Source organism: Mustela putorius, unplaced genomic scaffold (assembly GCF_011764305.1).
Source record: "Mustela putorius furo isolate JIRA1106 unplaced genomic scaffold, ASM1176430v1.1 tig00003859_pilon_pilon_pilon, whole genome shotgun sequence".
Lineage (NCBI taxonomy): Eukaryota > Metazoa > Chordata > Mammalia > Carnivora > Mustelidae > Mustela > Mustela putorius.
Genome location: NW_025422011.1, coordinates 33,906,022 through 33,929,161, shown reverse-complemented (window position 1 = coordinate 33,929,161; position 23,140 = coordinate 33,906,022). Strand labels below are relative to the sequence as shown.

Sequence of the window (23,140 nt, the reverse complement as noted above, 5' to 3'; positions counted from 1 at the left end):
AAACAAATGGAAAGATACACCACATTTACGGATGGAAGAATAACCTCAAACTCAGCTAGGTGTTCCTCTATACTACCCAAAGCTATCTACAGATTCAATGCAATGTCCATCAAGACACCAACAGCATTTTTCACAGAACTACAACAAATATGTAGGGAACCACAGAACACCCTGAAAAGCCAAAGCAATCTTGAGAAGGAAGAACAAAGCTGGAGGTATCACAATCCCAGATTTCGAGATAAACTACAAAGTTGTAGTTATCACTTTGGTACAGTAAGGTACTGGCATAAAAATAGACGTAGATCAATGGACTAGGATAGAGCCCAGAAATAAACCCATACCTACAACAAAGGAGGCAAGAATATACAACAGAGAAAAGACAGTCTTCTCAATAAATGGTATTGGGAAAACTGGACAGATACATGCAAAAGAATACAACTGAACCACTTTCTTACAACATACACAAAAATAAACTCAAAATGGATTAAAGACCTAAATGTGATACCTAAAACCGTAAACTCCTAGAAGAAAACATAGGAGTGGCTCAGTCAGTTAAGCTACTGCCTTCGTCTTGGGTCATGATCCCAGAGTCCAGGGATCGAGTCCACCATTGGGCTCCTTGCTCGGCGGGGAGCCTGCTTCTCTCTCTGCCTCTGTCTGCATTTGTGCGCTCTCTCTCTCTAACAAATAAATAAAATCTTAAAAAAAAAAAAGGAAAATATAGGAAATAATTGCTTTGATATCAGCCTTAGTGACATTCTTTCAGATATGTCTCCTTAGGCAAGAAAAACCAAAGTAAAAACAAATTATTGGGACTACACTGAAATAAAGAGTTTTTGCACAGTGAAGGAAATCATCAACAAAACTAAAAGGCAACCTACTGAATGGGAGAAGTAATTTACAATTGAAATTTATGATAAGGGGTTAATATCCAAAATATATAAAGAACTTTTACAACTCAACACCAAACTGCCCCCGCTGCAACCAATAATTCAGTTAAAAATAGGCAGAGGATCTAAACAGATATTTTTCCAAAGAAGACATACAGATGGCCAACAGATGTATGAAAAGATGCTCAACATCACTAATTAGGGAAATATAAACCAAAACCGTAAGATATCACCTCACACTTGTCAGAATGGCTAGAGTCAAAAAGATAAGAAATAACAAGTGTTGGTGAGGATACAGAGAAAAAGGAACTCTTCCTTGTATGCTGTTCGTGGGAATGTAAATTGTTGCAGCCACTGTGTAACACAGTATGGAGGTTCCTCAAAAAACTAAAAATAGAAATACTATATGGTCGAGTAATTCCACTACAGGCATTTACCCAAAGAAAACAGCAACACTAATTCAGAAACTATGCACCCCTGTGTTTATTGCAGCATTGTTTACAATAGCCAAGACATGGAAGCAACCCAAGTGTCCATCAGTGGGATGGATGGATAAAAAAGACACACACACACACACATATATACTCATACTATATACTATAAATATATATAATTATATATAACACACATATATATACATAAATACACACAATGGAATGCTATTACTAACCCATAAAAAAAGAGTGAGATCTTGTCATTCACAACATGGATGGACCAGGAGGATATTATGCTAAGTGAAATAAGACAGAGAAAGAGAAGTCAGACAGAAAGACAGAGAAAGACAAATATCATAATACTTTATCACTTACATGTGGAAATCAAAAACAAACAAACCCCACAGAAATAGACTCAAATACAAACTGGTGATTGTTGGTGGGGGGGAATGGGTGAAGTAGGTAAAGGACACTATTAAGAGGTATGAATTTCAGGTATAAAATAAATAAGTCATATAGATGAAAAATACCACATAAAGAATATAGTCTATGATACTGTAATAATGTATGGTGACAGATGGTAACTACACTTACTATGTAATGTATAAACTAACAGAACACCGTATGTCAACTATATATTTTTTTAAAAAAGCATTCATTCACTCACTTGCTCATTTTTCCATTTCAAAAACACTTTTTTAGAGCCTACTGTTGACCTGTGGTAGGCTCTGGGACTAACAGATAATCTCTGCCTTAGCAGAGCTTAGAGTCTTTTGCAGGGAGACAGACTTATTAGTTTGAAAGAAATGACAAGACAGGATGACTGAAGAGATATAGGAAGTGAAGGAAAAGGTAAATCAAGGATAATACTGATTTCTGCTTTGGATGATTAAGTAGATGGTGAAGCCATTTTCAGAGATGAATATTAAAGGTGGAGTAGAGTCAGCTGGGGATAGATGATGATTCTCATTTTATATATTCATTCATTCAAAAGACGTTTATTAACTGAAGAAGGGAAGATCATCTATGAGACATTTTCAGTAGGATCCTGAATACAGAAGTCAGGAAATGAGGAGACGATCTTAGCAAAGAATGCCATGATTACCTCTTCTACTATAATACATGTTCAAATGCTTATTTCAAAAGTGAGTATCTATCCTTTTTCAACAATTAGGATTTCCTTAGTATCTACTATGTGAACACAATGAACGAAACAGATTAAGTCTGTCCTCCATAAGTTTACATCCCAGCAGTCCATGCCCTAAATCTACAGCACTACACACGTCTTCAGTATGCCTGCTATGGCTATCTTCTGCCCCAGGCTTTACCCTCACTGCTCCCTCAGGCCACACCATGCTTCCAGGAGGTGAAGGATTACAACCAGAAATGCTGCTCCAGAAAGGAAATGTTGCTGATCCTATGGACAGAAGTAAGGACACCTTGATTCTGATCCTTTCCTCAGTCTTTATGTCCTTGGGAGGTATACTGTGCTTAGTATCAGGCATAACATGATACAATAAGAACCTTCCACAAGGCTTAAACACATGCACAGACATATCGCTCACAGGTAAAAGTTGTCTAAAAGTTTTATTAGATAATATTAAAAACCTTCCCCATATTTTGATTCTTACATAAGCACTGAGATGAAGTTTCAGAAACTGTGTATTTCTGGAATTTTAAGAAAATCTTACAATTATGGAATTGACATTCTATAAAAGGAGTTCAAAGGCATAAATGAACATGTCTTCTGTGTCTTAAATCCTCTCCTAGACTCCTAGAGCCTGGAAATGTGTTCAATTTTGATCTGATGGAAAAATACTGGGATATTTGGGGCTCTTCTAATAATCATAAAAACACAGACTTGTAGAAGAACAAATGCCACAACACTAAGGTTAAAGGATAGAAATATAAAAAGGAAAACAACATAAAACATGGGGCTACCAGGACCTTTCAGCTTGGAGGTGAAGTCTCATAGGGACTACCTATAAGGATATGAGGTGTTGGATTAGGAGTGACAGGGAAAAAGTCACGTTTTTAGGATTGGAAGATTACAGATTTGAGAAAGGGAGCCACAAGCTATGCTCTCTGCAGTGGAGGGAGAGCTGATCCCTAGCTCCTGAGAACTATGGTGGAAAATGTTTTACACAATCATTGTCATGTGGCAGGCTGGAATTGATGGGTTCTCAAGGAGTCTACACCTTAACATCCCACCAGGAGTAAATGTTCTGAGCTAGGACCTGTGGCCTGAAAAATAATGAGATGGCACAACTCCAGCATCAGGGTGGGGACAACTCCTCTGCCTTACAGAGAGGTAACCCTAGCACAAAGCAGAAAGTCAGGGTCACAGTACTGCATTGCTGACTTGGGCAATGCACAGATGGTACATACAGGTGGTAAGGTTGAGCTATGTGATTTGAGCTAAGGGAGTGTGAACAGCAATAATAGTGAGAAAATATCTTCCTCTGGCTTCTTACTCCAAGGCCCAGTTGTTCAGTCTCCCACGTGGGAGGCCCTGCCCACAGGTTTTCATCTATGGTTTTCATGACCCTTAGGTGTGGCATGTGTATTCAAATGAACCAGAGCCAGGGTAGAGATACTTTTGAGGGGCAAGGGTCCATAAAAGGCTGGTAGTTCCCCACCCAGACTTGAGTAGTACAGGGTAAGAGCAGAAAAGATCAGAAAAGTATTGTTGCGCAAATTGGTTTAGTCATTCCTACAAATACTCTGACATTAGATAATGTATATGAAGTGCTTGACTCCGAGCTGGGTTCTTAGTAAGTACTCAGCAAGTATCAAATTTTACTACACACTCACTGAGGTATACTCGTGCGTACCTATGTACACATTCCTCTACCACTCTGGCAAAGAGTCTGCACAGTCACTCTGCTTTCTTGACCAAAAGGTGGTCAAGGCTCCTGGGTGCAGATAGGCAAGGTTTAGCCACATAAATGTCATTTCAGCAGCACTGTAGACCGACATTGTAGAAAAAGCCCAAGCCAGGGAGCTGCAACCTGAAGATGTTCACTCTTGCCTTATCTAGTCAAAGATGCATAAGCTGGGGCCAAGGAGCTGAGAAAAGGATACAGGGCACAGGACCACGGAGACAGCAAACAGAAGAGGCCATGGTAGAGCAGTTTTCTGGGGTGAAGACTCCACTGTGAGCCCACAGAGCCGCAGGAGAAACATTTTAGCACATAAGATTTTGCCACTCACATCCCAGCTCTTCCTCCATCCTTGTCAGAGGCCTAGAGGAGACTAAATCCCTCTTTGTTCTCAATCTCACATTCTGGCTTTTCCTCCCTCGCCTTCCCACATCCATATTTTCTTCCTTTTTGCCTGCTTTCATCAACCTCCTGAAGCCACCTTTTCAGATCTTCACCCAGCCCTGTCACAGGAAGGCTGTCTCCCATGTGGGGCATCCTAAAGGGCCAGCTGGACTCCCGACACCTACCTGACATGTCTAATCCAATTCTGGCATAGTCAACACAAAATACAAATGCCTAATCGGATCATATTTGCCTTCTTCTTTTTGTCTCAAGCAGATTTAAAAAGGCATAATTTTAGGTAAAATCAGATTATTATATCAGCTATGGAATCATCTTCATTAGAACCTGGTTATTTCACCCTGCAGAACTGCTCATAAACCTCTCCTCACAGTGATATGCACAACACTGAACAAAGACTCTTGAAAGCTGAGACTCTTGAAAGCATATGGTATGAAAATGGAAATGCTTAGTGAGAAATAATATGTAAATGACAAGTATGTTGACAATTCTATAAAATGGAAGTAAGTGCTTCAGAAATCAAAGAAAAGCAAAATTTTTAATGGATCCTCTAAATGGGTAATAATCTTGAGTCCGGTTATATGAAAACCTACCTTTCACCATTAGGTCCCACTCTGTTGATTAATTTTTCCATAGCTTCCTCTGTCTCCTTCAGTTTTTCTTGCAGGTGAACAAGCTCAAAATTGGCTGAAAAATAAGTATCAGTCTAAGAAGCTCTTCTTAGAAGCTCTTTTCTGAAACTGGCTGGCTGGGACGCCCTGTGATAATTCCAGCTAGTTCAGAGATTCAGCTGATCCAATCAGGACACAAAGTGTACCAAGGTGTGAGCACTGAGATCTTAAGGATACATGTGTAGGGAATAATGAACAAATCACTCCTCCTCTTACACATAGAAATACAGCAGGACCAGCTAAAGAAAATACATGAGAAAAACAAAACAAAACAAACCTCAACATGGTCACCCAAGAGGAAAAGAAGAAGATAGACCTATCTTTTCCAATCCAAATGATGCTTGAGGGTAAAAGTACCGAACCTGCAAGGTACTTTAGAAAAGGAGTTAAGACTCTGAGATGAGCATTCATTCACCTGTGTTTGAAAACATCTCTAAGATCACAGTCTCAATGCTGCATTTCTTCAATAGGGGACAAATCTTGAACTAGGGCTGAAGCCTTCCTGCCCAAGGTTTCCTACCCTTGTCATTTGGGGTGAAGTGGTATAACCCTGGCCCACAGATTCTCAAGAAAGATCAACAGAGATCACCATGATCTACTGACATTAACACTAAGACCCTAAAAGTAGAGCAGAAAAAAAATAGATCAATTAGTACATTAGTACTAATGTACTTCTGAAATGAACTTTAAGGCAACAGGAAAACAAAATGCTATTTATTATGCAAATAATCCAGTTTTTCTTCACTGTAAAATACTGTATTAAAATATTGTATTGTCTTTTAATACGTCTAGAACAAATTCTTATGCATGCAGTTAACATCTGCAAAGTGTCTAGAGGACTCTGCCACATAAATGCTTAGGTTATTTTTCTTTTCTGCATGATTCAAAACAGAAGGATAAGCAGATATAACTGCTACATTATAAAACAGTTGTTCTTAGGAATTTTTTATTCTACTTCCAATGCATTATGTGACTGGATACAGAATTTGCTATTTTTTTTAAAGATTTTATTTATTTGTTTGACAGAGAGAAATCACAAGTAGGTAGAGAGACAGGCAGAGAGAGGGGGGGAAGCAGGCTTCCTGCTGAGCGGAGAACCTGATTTAGGGTTCTATCCCAGGACCCTGAGATCAGGACCTGAGCCAAAGGCAGAGGCTCAACTCACTGAGCCACCCAGGCATCCCCCAAATTTGCTATTCTTTGACAGAATCCAAAAATCTCTTAATAATTATTTTAGCAATGCATTTACCATCACTGCTGGTTTGATATTATCTCAATTAAGAACACAAGAACTTTCTTAAAGAATTTCTTGAATATTTCATAAGATTTCTAAAAAGGATGCAGACTGTGACTAGGGCATCTGCTTCCATAGAGAATCTGGACTAAATCCAAAAAGCAGTTATGGCTGAGGGCAGATCCTTCAGCAGCTCAGCTTCGCTTCATTTTGCTGCTGTCTCTCTTTTAAAAACTTCTGAAGAGGCTTCATTATCCACAGGATAAGGCGATTTGGCCTCCAAGGCCTTCGACAACATGGCTTAACCTACCTACTCCTCAAGGCCTTCTTTCCCACAGCCGTCCTATGTCAGGCTGTGTCTTCCTCAAGCCGTCCGGTCTATCGGACAGGACCCAGCTCCAGGTCGCTTCCCATAAGGCTTTCCCCAAGTCCCCTTTTAGATAGTAAACTTTGCACAAGTCATTTTTCATCCCAGACTATGAATTCTTAGGGGGAAGAGCCATGCCCTATACATTTCATTTCCCCCAGAGAGCATAGAATATTCTACTTGGCCAGTAAATACTTGATGAACATGTTTTATGAGTCAGAAGTATTATTATTTTTCTTAATAATTAAAAAAAAATTTTTTTTATAAACATATAATATATTATTAACCCCAGGGGTACAGGTCTATGAATCGCCAGGTTTACACACTTCACAGCACTCACCATAGCACATACCCTCCCTAATGTTCATAATCCTCCACCCTCTCCCTCCCTGCTCCCTGCCACCCCCCACCCCCCACCCCCCACCCCCCGCAATCCTCAGTCAGTTTGTTTTGTGAGATTAAGAGTCTCTTATGGTTTGTCTCCCTCCCAATCCCAACTCATTTCATTTATTCTTTTCCTAATCCCCCAACCCCCATGTTGCATCTCCACTTCCTCATATAGGGAGATCCTATGATAGTAGTCTTTCTCCGATTCATAAGTCAGAAGTATTAAACCCAGTCCCTAGATCTAATAATTGGTTTTGGCAAGGACTTGATCTCTCTCCCTTTAGTTTTCTTGTGAAATAAAGGTATCTGCTACAAATATTCTGAAGTCTGGAATTGAGATATAACTCCAAATGTGAAATATTAATTTCCTAACATATAAAAAAGTAAATAGACCGTTTTATACTTTTTGTAACTCTCTTTCTCTTAAAAGCCAACATCAGTTTGGAAACTTGAGACTTCCTGGAGCTTAGGTAAAAATGGCATCAGATTAATTTGGAGCAATTTCTGAGATGTGCTTTTTAAGACATATCCAGACTGTCCCTCTGACTGTATGATGGTGGTGCAACTCAATAAGACTTGTGCTTATACTGAGAAGGAACACTTACTAATTGTCCTGTGGGGGTTTCCAGCTGAGGCAGTAGAGCATTTCCGATCCTCTGCAGTAGATTTCCCCTTTGAAAGCTGGGAATTGAAGGAGGTATAGCACATCAACAGCAGCTCAGAACCTCAAAGTCATGGAACCCCTCATATTAAATGAAAAAAGAAAAAAAAGGTTGGGAGACAAAAATTAAGTCAGAAATCAAATCAAGTATCAATATCAGAGAAACATTTCAAAGAAAGAAAAAAAAAGAGGCGAGAAAGAACCAATAGAAGGTTCCCAGGAAGGGCGCTTGCGTGGCTCAGTTAGTTAAGTGTCTGCCTTCAGCTCAGGTCATGATCTCAGGGTCCTGGGATGGAGCCCCACATCTGGCTCGCTGCTCAGCAGGGAATCTCCTCCTCCCTCTCTCTCTCTCTGCCCCTCCCTCCACTCCTGCTCTCTTCTCATTCAAATTAAAAAAGGAAAGAAAGGAAGAAAGAAAGAAAGTTCCCGAGAAGTGAAAAACCATCAAGGCACAAGAACAAAAATCAATCAATCAATCAATCAATCTATTTCCAGGTCATCTGCCTTGCCTACACTCATCTAAAAGAGGGGACGTGCAACCCCTAAGGCCGTTCTTACAGAGGCATCTCAGGCACCCTGCAGAGTTCCTGGGCAAGAAGGACTTGCTTCTTTTTTTTTTTTTATAAACATATATTTTTATCCCCAGGGGTACAGGTCTGTGAATCACCAGGTTTACACACTTCACAGCACTCACCAAAGCACATACCCTCCCCAATGTCCATAATCCCACCCCCTTCTCCCAAACCCCCTCCCCCCAGCAACCCTCAGTTTGTTTTGTGAGATTAAGAGTCACTTATGGTTTGTCTTGCTTCTTATTCTGTTAAAAGGGCAGGGAATATTTAAGATTTCCAAAATGGATGCACAATGTGAGTTCTGCTCTACTTCATGGTGTCTAGGCCCATAGCTTGCTGAAGTCTGTCTGGAGATGGAACTTAATTGGGAGTCAGCTTTTAAAGGACCCAGTGCATATCTCCCCAAAGCTGGGAGACATCAGGCTTAGTTTCAGGATTGGCAGTTTTGTTTCGGAATTACTACAGTGGATATTAAAAACAGCACCTCACACTCCTGGAGTGGAAAAGAAGGACAAAGTGGTGTTGGTAATGGTCATTATATGGCCTCACATTGGCTACTTGGAAATCACTGTGCCAAACCTAAAGTTAAAATATCTTTGTGCTTTTTCAGCTTACAAAGACATCTAGTAAAAACAAAAAGCAAACAAAAAAAGCCCACCAAAAAAACTGGGGTGAGAGGGAGCTTTGACCTTTATTGCTATTTATTGACCCAGGCACAAGTCCTAATACTGCATTTCTAGTTGTGAATTCTTGGGCAAACCCTTTAAGCTCTGACCGAAGATCTTCTCTTCTATAAAACAGAGAACAGTTATCCTAAGTATCTCATAAAGAGCAGGCAAGGTTTAAAGATGATTTGAATAAAGGTTATGAACTATAAAGAGTTTTAATGCCAACAATGATTTTTATTATGACACTAGATTTTTTATTGATATAAAATGATCAAGATGATTCCACTTACCTTAAATAGAATATACAGTATGTATAAAAAAATCCCAAAACCATAGATCGGAATAATCTGTCCCATCAGGCCTCTTCCACTTCCTCCTCCTCCAGTGCCTCCACCTGATCCTTTGGCCTTTGCAAATGCCTCTGCAAGGTGAGACCTCTGGAAACGAACACCAGGGGTCTGGCCATCTGTGGGTGGCTGGTGATGATGCATCATAGGTGGAAATCGATCCAACTTTCCTGAGAGAAATAATCAATATTTATTTCTTTTATTATTTTTTTAATTTTTATTTTTTAAAGATTTTATTTACTTATTTGACAGACAGAGATCACAAGTAGACAGAGAGGAAGGCAGAGAGAGAGAGAGGAGGAAGCTTGTCCCCCGCCCCAAGCAGGAAGCCCAATGCGGGGCTCAATCCCAAGACCCTGGGATCATAACCCAAGCCGAAGGCAGAGGCTTTAACCCACTGAGCCACCCAGGTGCCCCTCTACTATTTTAAATAAGCTCTTATGAAAACACCTCATACACTGAGGCGTAAACAACAGAAGCCAACTCAAACAAGTTAAGAAAAAACAGGAACTTGATTCTAAGGATACAGAGGTATCATACAGATAACAAATATGATGTGGCAATCTCTAGCTGTTTGCCAAACCCATTTTCTCTTCCTTTTAGGTCCACAGATTGACAACATTGTTCAGCTTCCTATGCAGTTAAATGTAGCCATGCAACAGAGTGCCAGCCAGAGGAATGGGAGTGATATGTGCTGATGCAAGGCCTGGCCTATAAAACTTCCTGTGTGTTAAACTCCACATTCATTTGCCATCTGCAGGCTTCATGCTGATCTAGGAAGACCTCTGAAGTCATGTGATGAAATGGCAGGGCCTCCATCAGTCTAGGTTACTGAATAACTGTGTGGCAAGAGCCCTCCAATGTTGCCACCCACCAACTTAGAACCATCTGGATCTGTTCATGTGAGTGATAAATAAACTTTTATTGTGTTAGGGCCATTATACACTTTGGAGTCTGTTATAGCAGTTAGCCACCCCTAACTACAACAGAAAAGGAAGTGCAATCTGGTCTCAAAAGAGAAAAGAACCCAAACTGGAAAGCCATCAGGATCCAGGACAGCTACTCTCACATTCTACTGCCATCTCCCTCTCCATGGGGCCATAGGCTTTTTCCTGTGCAGATCTTCTTTATTCTCCCTTCTGGCAGACAATTTCTCCAGCTTCTTTGTGAACACAGAGGAAGATGGGCACCTCAAAACCCTTCAGTTTACATGTCCTTCAAGACTCCAAGTTCCTTGGAGGAAGATTTCGATTACTCTGCCTGGGGATGTATACATTCCTTTCCAGTCAGCTATTGCTGGGGAGAGAGGAGTCATGTAGCACAAACAGGGTCACAAGGTTCTATAAGTGGAAGCACAGGGCTTAGAGAAAGAAGTGTGCATCAATTTTCTTTCACTTTTCCTCCATCAGGGCAGTCGGACATTAACACCAACTACCAAGCCTCCTGAGAGCCATAGGTGAGAAAAGAAAGACCTCTCTTCAAAAGGCCATGTAAACAGGTTTGTGGGGGGGGGGGATCACTGGGAGCTAACAATACAGAGCAGACAGATTTCATAAATCAGACTCCAAAAATACAAACTATATAGAGAAACACTGTTAGGTTTGACTTCCACAAAATTAGATTTCTGTTCAATCTACCACAACAACTACACTACCACACTCTACTACACACTCAACAACTACCACAATCTACCACAAAAACAAACCTTGTTTGTTGTGCCACAAATGGGGAAGGAGCAAGATGGCAGAGCAGTAGGAGACCTAAATTTCCTCTGGTCCCAGGAATTCAGCTAGGTAGTTATCAAACCATTCTGAGCAACTACTAACTCAAAAGCAGATCAAAGAAATGAGCAGCAATTCTATGAACAGAAAAGCGACCACTTTCTGGAAGGTAGGATGTGTGGATAAGTAAATCCGAGGTGACATACAGGAAGACTGGGGGGCTCCATCACTCGGTTCCTGGCATGTAAAAGAGCAACTGAGCACAAAATCAGAGATTTTAGAAGTCTGCTATGCTGAGGGACATTGCTCCAGTGGCTAAGCATGGGGTGGAATCCTTGGTGGCATAGGTGGTCTCAGGACCCTCAGGGTCACAGAAAGAATGGGGGTGTCTGAGTGTGGCAGAGCTCCCAGGTATTAGAGTGGGGAAGCCAGCTGCAAAGACAAAGTCAAGGTGTGGGTTCTCAGATTGGGGTTGCCATAGACCATGATCTGAGTTACAGCTGGGCCACTCCTTTTCAAGCAGGGACTCCACAAGTGGCAGACGCAGGGAGATCCCCCCTTTCCTCCATGGGGAAGAGCAGTGCGGGAGCACGCTTCAGAAATCTGCTGGGTTTGGAGACTCCAAATGGGGCTGTGTGCCATAGACAGAAACACCCAGGCACTGGCGAAGTGAGCTTGGAATGTGGCTGGAGACCAGGGAGACAGGAGGGATTGACTGCCTTTCTCTGAGGGCTCCCTAAAGAGGGTGGCCCCGAGCTCTCGGCTCCTCTGGGACTGGAGATTGGGAGGCCACCATTTTTATTCTGTCCTCCAAAGCTGTATGGAAAACTTTCAGGGAGCAAAAGCTACTGAGAGCAAATCCAAGCAGACTGCTTAGCCTGGCCCCTGGCAAGGGTGGTACAATCCCACCTCGGGCAAAGACATTCGAGAATCACTGCAACAGGCCCCTCTCCCAGAAGATCAGCAAAAACATCCAGCCAAGATCAACTTTACCAATCAATGAGAATGGCAAATCACTGCAACAGGCCCCTCTCCCAGAAGATCAGCAAAAACATCCAGCCAAGATCAACTTTACCAATCAATGAGAATGGCAAAACTCCAGAGTTAGGGGAATACACACATAGAATTCACGGCTTTTCCCCCATGATTCTTTAGTTTTTCAAAGTTTAAATTTTTTAATTTTATTTTTTCCTTTTCTGTTTTAATTTTTTCTCTTTCCTATTTTTACCAACATCTTATCAGTACCTTTTAAAAAACTTTTTTCATTTTTATAGACATATTCTATCCCTTCTTTGTATTTAACCTTATTTTTTGTATACATGTAAGTTTTTCTGTCTTTAAAATTTTGGGATACAGTTTCTTCTAAGAGACCAAAATATATCCTAAATCTAGTGTATGGCTTTGTTCTAGTCTCCCTCCTGTTTTTAAAATTTTTTTCAACCAACTTATCTAATCAATTCCTTTTTAAAAATCTTTTTAAATTTTCACCTTTATAGTCATATTCCATCCCTCTACTGTACTTACCCTTATTTTTGAATGTATGTTTTTCTCTCTTTAAAATTTTGGGAGGCAGTTTCTTCTAACAAACCAAACTACACCCAAAGTCAAGTGTGTGGCTCTGTTCTGTTCACCAGCCTGATGATATATACATATTTTTTTCCTTTTCTTTTACCCCCAGTTGTGGGTCTCTTCTGATTTGTTTAGTGTATTTTTTCTTGGGTTGTTGTAACCCTTTTAGCATTTTGTTCTCTCATTCGTCTATTCTTCTCTGGACAAAATGACAATGCGGAAAAACTCACCTCAAAAGAACAAGAGGCAGTACTGACTGCTAGGGACTTAATCAATATGGACATCAGAAAGATATCGGAACTAGAGTTCAGAATGACAGTTATAAAGATCCTTGCTGGGCTTGGAAAAAAGCACAGAGGATACTAGAGAATCCCTTTCTGGAGAAATAAAACAACTAAAATCTAATCAAGTTGAAATAAAAAGAAGCTATTAAAGAGGTGCAATAAAAAATGGAGGCTCCTACTGCTAGGATAAATGAGGCATAAGAGAAAATTAGTGATATAGAAGACCAAATGATGGAGAATAAAGAAGCTGAGAAAAAGAGAGATAAACCACTGATCACAAGGGGAGAATTCATGAGGTAAGTGATACCATAAGATGAAACGATATTAGAATAATTGGGATCCCAGAAGATGAAGAAAGTGGGGGGCAGAAGGTATACTGGAGCAAATTATAGTGGAGAACTTCCTTAATTTGGGGAAGGAAACAGGCATTAATATCTAGGAGGCACAGAGAACTCCCCTCAAAAACAACAAAAATAGGTCAAAACCCCATCATCTAATAGTAAAACTTACAAGCTTCAAAGATAAAGAGAAAAATCCTGAAAGAAGCTTGGGATGAGAGGTCTGTAACCTATAACAGTAGAAATATTAGATTGGCAGCAGACACAGCAGGCAATAAAGGATTGTTCTGATATATTCAAAGCACTAAATGAGAAAAATATGCAGCCAAGAAATACTATATCCAGCTAGGCTTTCATTGAAAATAGAAGGAAAAATAAAAAGCTACCAGGACAAAAAAAAATAAAAGAATTTTCAAACACCAAAACCAGTCCTACAGGAAATATTGAAAGGGGTTCCTCTAAGTAAAGAGAGAGCCTAATAGTAACATAGATCAGAAAGGAACAGAGACAATATACAATCACCTTACAGGCAATACAATGGCACTAAATTCATATGTTTCAATAGTTACCCTGAATGTAAATCGGCTAAATGCCCCAATCAAAAGACACAGGGTATCAGAATGGATTAAAAAAAGAAAAGAAAAGAAAAGGAAAGACGCATCGATATGCTGTCTGCAAGAGACTCATTTTAGATCCAAAGGCACCTCCAGATTTAAAGTGAGGGTGTGGAAAAAAATTTACCATGCTAATGGACATCAGAAGAAAGCTGGGGTGGCAATCCTTATATCAGATGGATTTATCTAATTTAAATATCTAATTTATCTAAGTTATCTAAATTAGCCAAAGACTCTAATAAGAAATGAGGAAGGACACTATATTATACTTAAATGGTCCGTCCAACAAGAAGATCTAACAATTTTAAATATCTATGCTCCTAACATGAGAGCAGCCAATTATATAAACCAATTAATAAAATCAAAGAAACACACCAACAATAATACAATAATAGTAGTGGACTTTAACACCCCTCTCACTGAAATGGACAGATCATTTAAGCAAAAGATCAATAAGGAAATAAAGGCCTTAAATGACACACTGTATCAGACGGACATCACAGATATGTTCAAAACATTCCATCCCAAAGCAACAGAATATACATTCTTCTCCAATCCACATGGAACAGTCTCCAGAACAGATCACATCCTGGGTCACAAATCAGGTCTCAACTGGTACCAAAAGACTGAGATCATTCCCTGCATATTTTCAGGCCACAATGCTTTGAAACTAGAACGCAACCACAAGAGGAAAGTTGGAAAGAACTCCAATACATGGAGGCTAAAGAGCATCCTACTAAAGAATGAATGGGTCAACCAGAAAATTAAAGAAGAATTGAAAAAATTCATGGAAACAAATGAAAATGAAAACACAACTGTTCAAAATCTTTGGGATATAGCAAAGGTGGTCCTGAGAGTTAAGTATATAGCAATAAAAGCTTTTCTCAAGAAACAAGAAAGGTCTCAAATACACAATCTAACCCTACACCTAAAGGAGCTGGAGAAAGAACAGCAAAGAAAGCCTAAACCCAGCAGAAGAAGAGAGATCATAAAGATCAGAGTGGAAATCAATGAAAGAGAAACCAAAAGAACCATAGAACAGATCAATGAAACTAGGAGCTGGTTATTTGAGAGAATTAATAAGATTGATAAATCCGTAGCCAGACTTATCAAAAAGAAAAGAGAAAGGACCAAATTAATAACATCATGAATGAAAGAGGAGCGCTCACAACCAACATCAAAGAAATACAAACAATTATAAGAACATATTATGAGCAACTATACACCAGCAAATTTGACAGTCTGGAAGAAATAGATGCATTCTTAGAGATATATAAACTACCAAAACTGAACCAGGAAGAAATAGAAAACCTGAACAGACTCATAACCAGTAAGGAGATTGAAGCAGTCATCAAAAATCTCCCAACAAACAAGAGCCCTGGGCCATACAGCTTCCCAGGGGAATTCTACCAAACATTTAAAGAAAAATTAATACCTATTCTCCTGAAACTGTTCCAAAAAAATAGAAATGGGAAGAAAACTTCCAAACTCATTTTATGAGGCCAGCATCACCTTGATCCTAAAACCAGACAAAGACTCCATCAAAAAGGAGAATTACAGACCAATATCCCTGATGAGCGTGGAATCAAAAATTCCCACCAAAATACTAGCCAATAGGATCCAACTGTGCATTAAAAGGACTGTTCACCATGACCAAGTGGGATTTATTCCTGGGCTGCAAGTTTGGTTCAACATCAGCAAATCAATCAATGTGACGCAATACATTAGTAAAAGAAAAAGATCCATATGTTACTCTCAATAGACGAAGAAAAAGCATTTGACAAAGTACAGCATCCTTTCTTGATCAAAACCCTTCACAGTGTAGGGATAGAGGGTACATACCTCAATATCGTAAAAGCTGTCTATGAAAAACCCACGGCAACTATCATTCTCAATGGGGAAAAACTGAGATCTTTTCTCCTAAGGTCAGGCACATGGCAGAGATGTCCACCATCACCACTGCTATTCAACATAGTACTACAAGTCCTAGTCTCGGCAATCAGACAACAAAAAGAAATAAGAGGCATCAGAATTGGCAAAGAAGAAGTCAAACTCTCACTCTTTGCAGATGATATGATACTTTATGTGGAAAACCCTAAGGACTCCACTCCAAAATGCTAGAACTCAAACAGGAATTCATTAAAGTGTCAGGATATAAAATCAGTGCACAAAAATCAGTTGCATTTCTATACACCAACAACAAGACAGAAAAAAGAGAAATTAAGGAGTCAATCCCACTTACAATTGCACCCAAAACTGTAATACCTAGGAATAAATCTAACCAAAGAGGCAAAGAATCTGTACTCAGAAACTATAAAGTACTCATGAAAGAAACTGAGGAAGACATAAAGAAATGGAAAAACATTCCATGTTCATGGATTGGAAGAACAAATATTGTGAAAATGTCTATGCTACATAGAGCAGTCTACACATTTAATGCAATCCCAATCAAAATACCATCAACTTTTTTCAGAGAAGTGGGACAAATAATCCTAAAATCTATATGGAACCATAAAAGGCCCCAAATAGCCAGAGGAATGTTGAAAAAGAAAACCAAAGCTGGTGGCATCACAATTCCAGACTTTAAGCTCTATTACAAAGCTGTAATCATCAAGACAGTATGGTACTGGCACAAAAATAGACACACAGATCAATGCAACAGAATAGAGAGCCCAGAAATGGACCCTCAACTCTATGGTCAACTAAATCTTTGACAAAGCAGTAAAGAATGTGCAGTGGAAAAAAGTCTCTTCAACAAATGGTGTTGGGAAAATTGGACAGCCACATGCAGAAGAATGAAACTGGGCCATTTCCTTATATGACACACAAAAACAGACTCAAAATGGATGAGAAACCTCAACGTGAGAGCCGAATCCATCAAAGTTCCCGAGGAGAACAAAAGCAGCAACCTCTTTGATTTCAATCACAGCAACTTCTTCCTAGCCATATCACCAAAGGCAAGGGAAGCAAGGGCGAAAATGCACAACAAGGACTTCATCATGATCTAAAGCATTTGCACAGCAAAGAAAAGAGTCAACAAAACCAAAAGACAACTGACAGAATGGGAGAAGATATTTGCAAGTGATATATCAGATAAAGGGCTAGTATCCAAAAACTATAAAGAACTTAGCAAACTCAACACCCAAAGAACAAATAATCCAATCAAGAATGGGCAGAAGACATGAACAGACATTTCTGCAAAGAAGACATCCAAATGGCCAACAGACACATGAAAAAGTGCTCAACATCACTTGGCATCAGGGAAATACAAATCAAAACGACAGTGCGATACCACCCCATACCTGTCAGAATGGCTAAAATTAACAAGTCAGAAAATGACAGGTATTGGTGAGAATGTGGAGAAAGGGGAACCCTTCTACACTGCTGGTGTGAATACAAGCTCATGCAGCCACTCTGGAAAACAGTATGGAGGTACTTCGAAAAGTTGAAAATAGAGCTACCCTATGACCCAGCAATTGCACTATTGGGTATTTACCCCAAAGATACAAATGCAGCGATCCAAAGGGGCACATACACCTGAGTGTTTATAGCATCAATGTCCACAACAGCCAAACTATGGAAAGAACCTACATGTCCATCAACAGATGAATGGGTATAGAAGATGTGGTATATACACAATGGAATACTATGCAGCCATCAAGAAACCCAAAACCTTGCCATTTGCAATGATGTGGATGGAACTAGAGGGTATTATGCTAAGTGAAATAAGTCAACCAGAGACAGACAATTCTCATATAATCTCACTGATATGAGGAATTGGAGAAACAAGACAGAGGATCATGGGGGAAAGGTGGGAAAAATGAAATAAGATGAAACCAGAGAGGGGGACAAACCATGAGACTCTTTTAAAAAAAATTTTTGTTTTTTAATTTCTTTTGAGTGTCCAGAATTCATTGTTTATACACTACACCCAGTGCTCCGAGTAATACGTGCCCTCCGTAATACCCACCACTAGGCTCACCCAACCTCCCACCCCATAAGAGACTCAATCTCAGGAAACAAACTGAAGGTTGTTTGAGGGGAGGGGGATGGGAAGAGTAGCTGGGTGATGAACACTGAGGAGGGTATGTGCTATGGTGAGTACTGTGAATTGTGTAAGACTTATGAATCACAGACTTGTATCCCTGAAACAAATAATACATTATATGTTAATAAAAAAAAGAATACCATAAACAGAGCTAAAATAGATGACAGAAAAGGAAAAGCTCCTGCAACATCCAAAAGTGAAAAGAGATAAGGATTGACATGAATTGACAATTGACAAGAATAGACTAGGAATTTCTACAATTTGAAATAAAAGTCACAAGAAACCAACAGAAAAATGGTCAGAAGTTATGGGTAGGGAACCTATAGAAAAAGAAGCTGAAATGATTAGCAAGTAAATGAAGAGATGATCAAATTCAAAATAAAAGCAATGAGTAAAATATAAATTGAAATAATCAGATAGCATTGCTCATACCGATCTGAAGGGCAAAAATTAGAAGGGTGGACAACAGCAAAGGCTAGCAAAGACACTGGGAAGACAGTAAACAGATACAGCCATTCTGCTAGGATATCTTAGTGACATCAAGTATGTCTGTATCCTAGGTGATCCAGTGATTCCACTCTGGTGGACCAATTTCAGAGAAATTCTCAAAAAGGATGGTCTATGTGCAAATTACAGACTTTATAGACCCTTGTAAGAATGTTCGCTGTGACAGTAATATAGCAGGGAACTTGAAGTAACTTTAATTTCAGTAACTAGAATAATGGAAAACATGGAATTCTATATAGCTTTTAGAAATCACACTTTAGATGTACCTACAGCAACATGAATACATCTTAAAAAGCATGACATGAGTAAAAAGCAAATACCATTATGTAACCTGAAGATATCATAATTATACAATATATTGTTCAACCAAATATGTAGGTATGGGGGCATAAACACAGAGTAGGTACATATGAATGGGAAAGAGAATGGGCATGTGGATTGAAGGTAAAGGGTTAAAAAGAAAAGAACAAGAAAGAAAAATTGCACTCGTGATGTTAACAAGGGGCTATAAACTGATGACTACCTTTAAATCAACTCTGTTTCTGAAGAAAGAAAGAAAGTGGGTGGGTAGGCAGGGAGGTAATAAAACAGCTAGCACTACTAGGTTTAGAAGCTGCCTTCTACCTTGTATCCCTCTCTCAGCCAACTCCACTCCAATAATCCTCCTTTCCCTCCTAATACTGATTTTGGAGGACATGAAAATTACAGGAAGAAGTGCTTTTTAAGAGGACAGCAACAAAAGCAGAGCTTCAGATGTAGAAGGAAACCAGGTCAACACTCCTCATTCTGGGTGCTGGTGACTATGTAGCTATTAAATTGTCAAGGATCTTAATATAGTAAATGGTGAGTAATGGCTTTAAGGCTATAATGTACCTTCAAAAAATGCTTAGCCAGCATCCAAGAAGCTAACCTTTCTCTTGAGAGAACTGGATATATCAGATGGCTAGTGTTCAATAAACCAGATTTAATATATATAGTAATATACGTTATTGAACTTCATTACATTGTACTGAGAACACAGTCTCCAAAACTTGGTATAAAACAAAAAAATTAGAAATAAAAGTCTGGTAATGGCACAAAAAGTATTTTTTTGCATTTCTAAAATTAAAAAATGAAAAGAAAATGATGACAATTCTAACCACTACCCATCTCTCCTCAAAACTTTTATAGACTGTCAGCTAGGAAGATTTACAGGACACCTATTTTTTTAAAAAGAGTTCATTTATTTATTTATTTGTCAGAGAGAGAGGGGTGGGGAGCGAGAGCGAGAGCGCACTAGCAGGCAGAGAGGCAGGCAGAGGCAGAGAGAGAAGCAGGCTTCCCACCAAGCAAGGAGCCTGACGCAGGACTCGATCCCAGGTCACTGGGATCACGACCAGAGCCGAAGGCAGTGGCTCAACCAACTGTGCCACCCAGGCGCCCCTACAGGACAGCTATTATATTCAGGTCTCTATGCATAGGTTGGAGTGAGTCACAAATAAAATAGAAACAATAGTTCCCACATTGAACCATGCTTTTTAAAAAATAGTATATTCAAAACAAACATGAACAAAAACAGACAGGGTAGCATGGACCTTATCACTAGATCGAAGAATGCAAAGAGAAAATAAAGAGGAGTCAAATGGAATCAGTCACTGAAGGGAATGAGACACAGAATAAAGAAGCAAAAGCATGCCAAGAGGAAAGAAGAACTCTGCAACAGGTTAGAGATGAGAACAAAGAAATAAGAACAAAGAATAAAGAAGGCTAACTACCAAATTAGTTTGGTTCCATTTGGGGAAGTAACAAGAGATAAGGAGAGGGAAGTAGAGGTGGAGGGTTTAAATGCTAATGTGTGGTGGATAAATTTGATACTAGGGTCTAAGATCAGGGAAATGATCTTAGGGTACTTGAAAGGGATTAAAGCTAGCATTTGAGTACAAGGCCTAATGCAGAGAGAAAGGGGTTTGAGAAAGCAACAAGGCAGTAATTAAGCTCTGAGATGTTAAGGGCCTGAGGTGCTGGCTATGGCTATAAAGAGGAAGCAACAGATCCAAGGGCTCTGAGCATGGAATGATGAGCAGCATTGAATACTGAATAGCATATAGAACTAATGAGGGAAAGGGTCAGAAAACCCCAAGGTTAGGAGTTTAATATACTAAGAGAAGATAATGGAAAAACTGGGTGGGCTTATGACAAGGGGAAGACTGAGTACACATTTTTCACATACTAAGTTCCAAGTGTTGGTGGCGCATTCAGAAGAACTTTTTATTCGGCCACACTTAGGCTTGAGAAGAAAACCTAAATGAAAAGTTAATTAAAAAAATAAAATGAATGAACTATTCCCATATTAAAAGTGTTGAGGGGGGCGCCTGGGATGCTCAGTGGGTTAAAGCCTCTGCCTTCAGCTCAGGTCATGATCCCAGGGTCCTGGGATTGAGCCCCGAATCAGGCTCTCTGCTTCCCCTCCTCTCTCTCTCTGCCTGCCTCTCTGACTACTTGTGATTTCTGTCTGTCAAATAAATAAATAAATAATAAGAATTAATAATAAAAATTTAAAAAGATTACCAAGGAAGTAGAAACAATCATCAGAAGTTATTACCAACAGTTATATGCCAATAAGTTAAGCAACCTAGATGAAATGGATGCACTCCTGGAAAACTATAAACTCCCAAAATTGAACCAGGAAGAAATCGACAACCTGAATAGACCAATACTTAGTAATGAGATTGAAGCAGTGATGAAAAACCTCCCAAAAAACAAGAGCCCAGGACCTGACGGATTCCCTGGGGAATTCTACCAAACTTTCAAAGAAGAAATAACACCTATTCTCCTGAAGCTGTTTGAAAAAACTGAAGCAGAAGGAAAACTTCCAGATTCTTTTTATGAAGCCAGCATTACCCTGATCCCCAAACCAGGCAAAGACGACATCAAAAAGGAGAATTTCAGACCAATATCACTGATGAATATGGATGCAAAGATTCTCAACAAGATCCTAGCAAACAGGATCCAAAAGCACATTAAAAAGATTATTTACCCTGACCAGGTGGGATTCATACCTGGATTACAAGGATGGTTCAATATTTGCAAATCAATCAATGTGATAGAACAAATCAATAAGAGAAGAGAGAAGAACCACATGGTCCTCTCAATTGATGCAGAAAAAGCATTTGACAAAATCCAGCATCCATTCCTGATTAAAACACTTCAAAGTATAAGGATAGAGGGAACATTCCTGAACTTCATAAAATCTATCTATGAAAGACCCATAGCAAATATTATCCTCAATGGGAAAAAGCTCACAGCCTTCCCACTGAGATCAGGAACACGACAAGGATGCCCACTGTCACCACTCTCATTCAACATAGTATTAGAAGTCCTAGCAACAGCAATCAGACAACAAAGGGAAATAAAAGGTATCCAAATTGGCAATGAAGAAGTCAAACTCTCTCTCTTTGCAGATGACATGATTCTTTATATGGAAAACCCAAAAGACTCCACCCCCAAACTACTAGAACTCATATAGCAATTCAGTAATGTGGCAGGATACAAAGTCAATGTACAGAAATCAGTTGCTTTCTTATACACTAACAATGAAAATACAGAAAGGGAAATTAGAGAATCAATTCCATTTACTATAGCACCAAAAACCTTAAGATACCTGGGAATAAACCTAACCAAAGAGGTAAAGGATCTGTATTCGAGAACTACAGAACACTCATGAAAGAAATTGAAGAAAACACAAAATGATGGAAGACCATTCCATGCTCTTGTATCAGAAGAATAAACATTGTTAAAATGTCTATACTACCTAGAGCAATCTATGCTTCTAATGTCATTCTGATCAAAATTCCACCGGTATTTTTCAAAGAGCTAGAGCAAATAATCCAAAAATTTGTATGGAATCAGAAGAGACCCAAATCGCTAAGGAAATGTTGAAAAACAAAAATAAAACTGGTGGCATCACGTTATCTGATTTTAAGCTTTACTACAAAGCTGTGATCACCAAGACAGCATGGTATTGGCATGAAAACAGACACACAGACCAATGGAACAGAGTAGAGAGCCCAGATATAGAACCTTAACTCTACGGTCAGATAATCTTTGACAAAACAGGAAAAAACATCCAGTGGAAAAAAGACAGTCTCTTCAATAAATGGTGCGGGGAAAACTGGACAGCTATATGTAGAAGAATGAAACTCGACCATTCTCTTACACCGTACACAAAGATAAACTCAAAATGGATAAAAGACCTCAATGTGAGACAGGAATCCATCAGAATCCTAGAGGAGAACATAGGCAGTAACCCCTTCGATATCAGCCACAGCAACTTCTTTCAAGATATGTCTCCAAAAGCAAAGGAAACAAAAGCAAAAATGAACTTCTGGGACTTCATCAAAATCAAAAGCTTCTGCACAGCCAAGGAAACAGTCAACAAAACAAAGAGGCAACCCATGGAATGGAAGAAGATATTTGCAAATGACAGTACAGACAAAAGGTTGATATCCAGGATCTATAAAGAACTTCTCAAACTCAACACACACAAAACAGATAATCATTTCAAG

General features: G+C 39.3%; 1 protein-coding gene across 6 annotated transcripts in view; it reads right to left on the bottom strand.

Moving 5' to 3' along the window:
* Positions 1–23,140, bottom strand: part of RIC3 (RIC3 acetylcholine receptor chaperone) — a 62,749-nt gene that overhangs the window by 23,081 nt on the left and 16,528 nt on the right. For 4 of the 6 annotated variants that reach the window (XM_045065863.1, XM_013055784.2, XM_004751901.3 and 1 more), the window contains exons 2-4: positions 9,459–9,685; positions 7,873–7,948; positions 5,202–5,295 (exon numbers count right to left, since the gene is read on the bottom strand). In XM_045065863.1, the coding sequence (XP_044921798.1) occupies positions 5,202–5,295; positions 7,873–7,948; positions 9,459–9,685 (397 nt within the window). Of the gene's footprint in view, positions 1–5,201; positions 5,296–7,872; positions 8,011–9,458; positions 9,686–23,140 lie in introns of those variants that run through there. The other 2 variants (XM_045065862.1, XM_004751903.3) reach the window with 2 other exon arrangements.